At 36.7% G+C, this 3,364-nt stretch overlaps 1 protein-coding gene across 1 annotated transcript in view; it reads left to right on the top strand.

Annotated features, from left to right (window-relative positions):
• The window catches only part of PLSCR1 (phospholipid scramblase 1), an 80,175-nt gene extending 77,397 nt beyond the window's left edge, over positions 1 to 2,778 (top strand). The window contains exon 9 of the mRNA XM_073625895.1: positions 1,783 to 2,778. Coding sequence (XP_073481996.1) covers positions 1,783 to 1,818 — 36 coding nt within the window. The 3' untranslated portion in view covers positions 1,819 to 2,778. The remainder of the gene's footprint in view (positions 1 to 1,782) is intronic.
• The last annotated feature ends 586 nt before the right edge of the window (positions 2,779 to 3,364 follow it).

The raw sequence follows: 3,364 nt of genomic DNA, 5'->3' as shown, positions 1-3,364 counted from the left end.
AATGACCTTATGCTTCTCCATAATGATTGTCTTGACCCTACTATGTCGCATGAAAAAACAGAAAAGAGGGGGTGGGTTCTATAGGTTGCCAGGTAGCTTTCAAAGGTTGCTGGAATGCTGTCCTGTTTTTACTCTAGTATAAAAATGCCACTCAAAACCTTTTATCTGATGTCTGCTGTGCATTGTGTTGCACAGGTTTAAACCTGGTTTTGGCTAAAACTGGTCAACATTGACAAATTTCCAGTCGGCTGTCACAATAGCCTATATAAAGGGAGGACAAGTACAAAAATAACAGCTGATCCCATGAGGAATCCAGTGCTCTCCTAGGTACTCTGCATTGTTCTCTCGGACAATATTATCAGGAAGTGTTGGGACTATAGAACTCTTCTATGTTGTGGGGTGTTCTGTAGGCCTAACCCACTTTTCGTCCTAGGTTAACAATACTCGTACAGGGAAAATGTTGTCGCTCTAGAACGAACTTGCTACTGGCAGGATCACCTGCTGTAAATAAAGACTGAAAATTGAGAACCAATGCAGCTGCCACATTCAAAGGCAGGCAATATGTTGTGCAATTTTCTTTCATTTCAACCATGGGAAGATTACTAATTTGCACTGACAGTGTAAAAACATGGTGGCTAGTGCACTGTACTCATGAGAAATGTTTACATGTGTACAGCATACATGGCTTTTTAAGATGTAGATGGCTTCTGAAGGAAGCCACCCAGTATCTGTCTGGTGCTAGGACACAGGCAGCTTCAATAGAGTTATTTTTGAACTGTGCTTATAAATGTAAATGATAAAATTGCAGTCCTTTAAATAGGACCTCAAGCACTGTGTGTGTGTGTGGTGTTTGTTTTTTTTTTTTTTAAACTGTCTGCATGGTTCCATACTTTACAACCTGTGTTCAGATTTATTTTAAAAAAATGGATAAAAATGCTGCATTTTTGTCAGTGTGCAGGAGCCCTAATTAGTTGTGAGTACTACATGTTATGTGTTTTACCTCTGTGGGAATTTGGAAGACTTGGGATGATTTGAGGTACAGTTACCAGATGCTCCAAGAAATATTGTGGAAACGATAGTGGAGTACAGCCTATGCAGCACTTCAAAACCACTCCATAAATCTGAATGGGGTAAAGGAAATGCCACACAAATTGGGATTGTTGGGTGATGGCACAAATGGTTACTTGGGTATTTCGATCAGAAAGTAGATTTTAAGCCTGGTTGGTTGCGCCTTTCCAGGTAATAAAAAAAAATGTGGGTTTAACCTTTAGGAGTGTTTGAAGACCTATGCAAACTGTGTATTTGTAAATCTGTTTAAAAGATGTAGTCTGCTAAACATGAAAAAACACGGCCCAGATCCTGTGTTGGGAATGGGGAATACAAAATTGGGTTGATTGGCCTTATATGAAACGTGCTCAGTTACACATTGCATTATTATGTAACTATATTGCCCCCTGCTGGTAATATGTAGTCTTAACATCTGGTTTTATATCTAAAGCAAGAGCAATGTGATACAGAACCAAAGCAGTCGGTAATCTTTAACTGATAAGCTGGTTAAAAAAAAAAGTTAATGGTTTTTCTCCTGAGAATTTTTCTGCTGCCCTATTTAATAGACTACTAACTTTGAATGTTTTGACAAACTAATATCACTGATCGGTTTAATAGAATATATGGTTACAACATACACTCAAATTATTGGGCTGATTATTATTTTAGATTTTTTTTTTTTTTTTTTTGTAACACAAACTGTCTCTAAAGGTTTTGTCTCTCTCCTCTCTACAGGATTTCATGTTTTTCGAACACACTGATAAACATTGAAATGCAAGCAATGGAACATCAAGATCAGCAACATAAGAGTCATCTTGCTCTTGTACCTCAAGATTTGGAAAAGCCTCTGTTTTGTACCTACATTTTTTAGATTTAATAAAATCCATGTTTTTTTAGTGTTTGGCATTTATGACATGCCGGTTAACTACTTTTTAGCAAAGTTTTTACATTTGGAAATTCTTAGATTTTAATGTGAAGTTGCTGTTCAAGATGCTGCAGTGACTTGTTAAACACATATTGTAGTATATGGTTGTTGTTTTGTTTTACATTTTGATTATTTTCCTCAATGATTTGCCATTGCATTTATCAGGGCATTTTCATTGCAGTGCTACCATCTCTGTAACTGACATTGTATAGGGAACCTGGGATTGATTTACTTGGTTATTCATTGCATTAGAATAGTAATATATATTGGGTGATGTCTCCTTTTTATCCCAGATAAGTGCTATTTTAACATGCATTTCATATTTCAAATTTTTAACTTTCAAACGCTTCTTGCTTATTGACTCATCCTGAAAACTATCTACCTCCATATAAAACAGTGACTATAAGTTAGCATTTTGTTTCAGATACAGGGCAATAATGACCACTTGTAGATCCCATTGTCTTGGGAATTGTTGTGCCAAAATAAAATGTCCTAGTCGTGTTTTCTGTTTTTGTAAATGTAATTCTGGTAGGTCCGTTAATGAAGAGTCGGTGGTGGAAGCTTTAGCATTACTACCAGTAACACTACCAGCAATTAACACATCCACACTAGCTACAGAAGTTTATTTTGGGCACTACAATTAATTTTTCCAGCTATGTAATGTGGATAGGGGGACACCTGTTCTCCTGCCCCAAGTCCCCTCCTATTACTTGTTGGATATCTTTTTAGCGCTGATTAGTCAAATGCTCTCTGGACATGCCTGGGGACCTTTTTATGTTCTGATTTAGCTCCAGGAAATTCAATTCTGTCTCTACACAAATGATCAGTGCACTTTTTTCATAGAGAAACATACAAATCGTACTGATAAAACTATCTGAAGTTTAGAGAGACAGTTTGAGTACATACTGTGTATATGGGCCTGTTTTAGGCTTTGCATGCATAAGCGATCCTTTGTAGGAATTGCCTAATGTGAGTAGTGTCTTTTGATTTTGGAGCAGAATGTATATCCAAGAGGATTGTACCAGTGGAAAACCAATGCAGCTTCCTAGAAGTTTGTGTGGTCTGAAGTTGACTTTGTCACCTCCAAATGCCTCTGACTAGTCTCAATTTTTAAACTGTACCCTGTTTTTGTGATTGTGACACGGTTAGGCGGGTAATGTTGAGGAGCATCAACCAAATCTTTTGCTCAAGCTCTACCAGGTGCTGCAGTTGTGTAAACTGTAGCTATTTTCATTCTTTTTAGAGGAGCAAAGGAATGCCAGTAGCAATTATCTATCCACTATATCCATTTACTAGATATATTAAAGTACATGTATGTATGAGAAATAACATTTATATTTAGTATCAAACTATTATATTCTCCTTTTTAGTATCCTAAATTAATGTTATAGA

The sequence above is a fragment of the Aquarana catesbeiana genome, linkage group LG04 (assembly GCF_042186555.1).
Source record: "Aquarana catesbeiana isolate 2022-GZ linkage group LG04, ASM4218655v1, whole genome shotgun sequence".
Lineage (NCBI taxonomy): Eukaryota > Metazoa > Chordata > Amphibia > Anura > Ranidae > Aquarana > Aquarana catesbeiana.
This window is presented reverse-complemented; position numbering and strand designations above follow the sequence as displayed.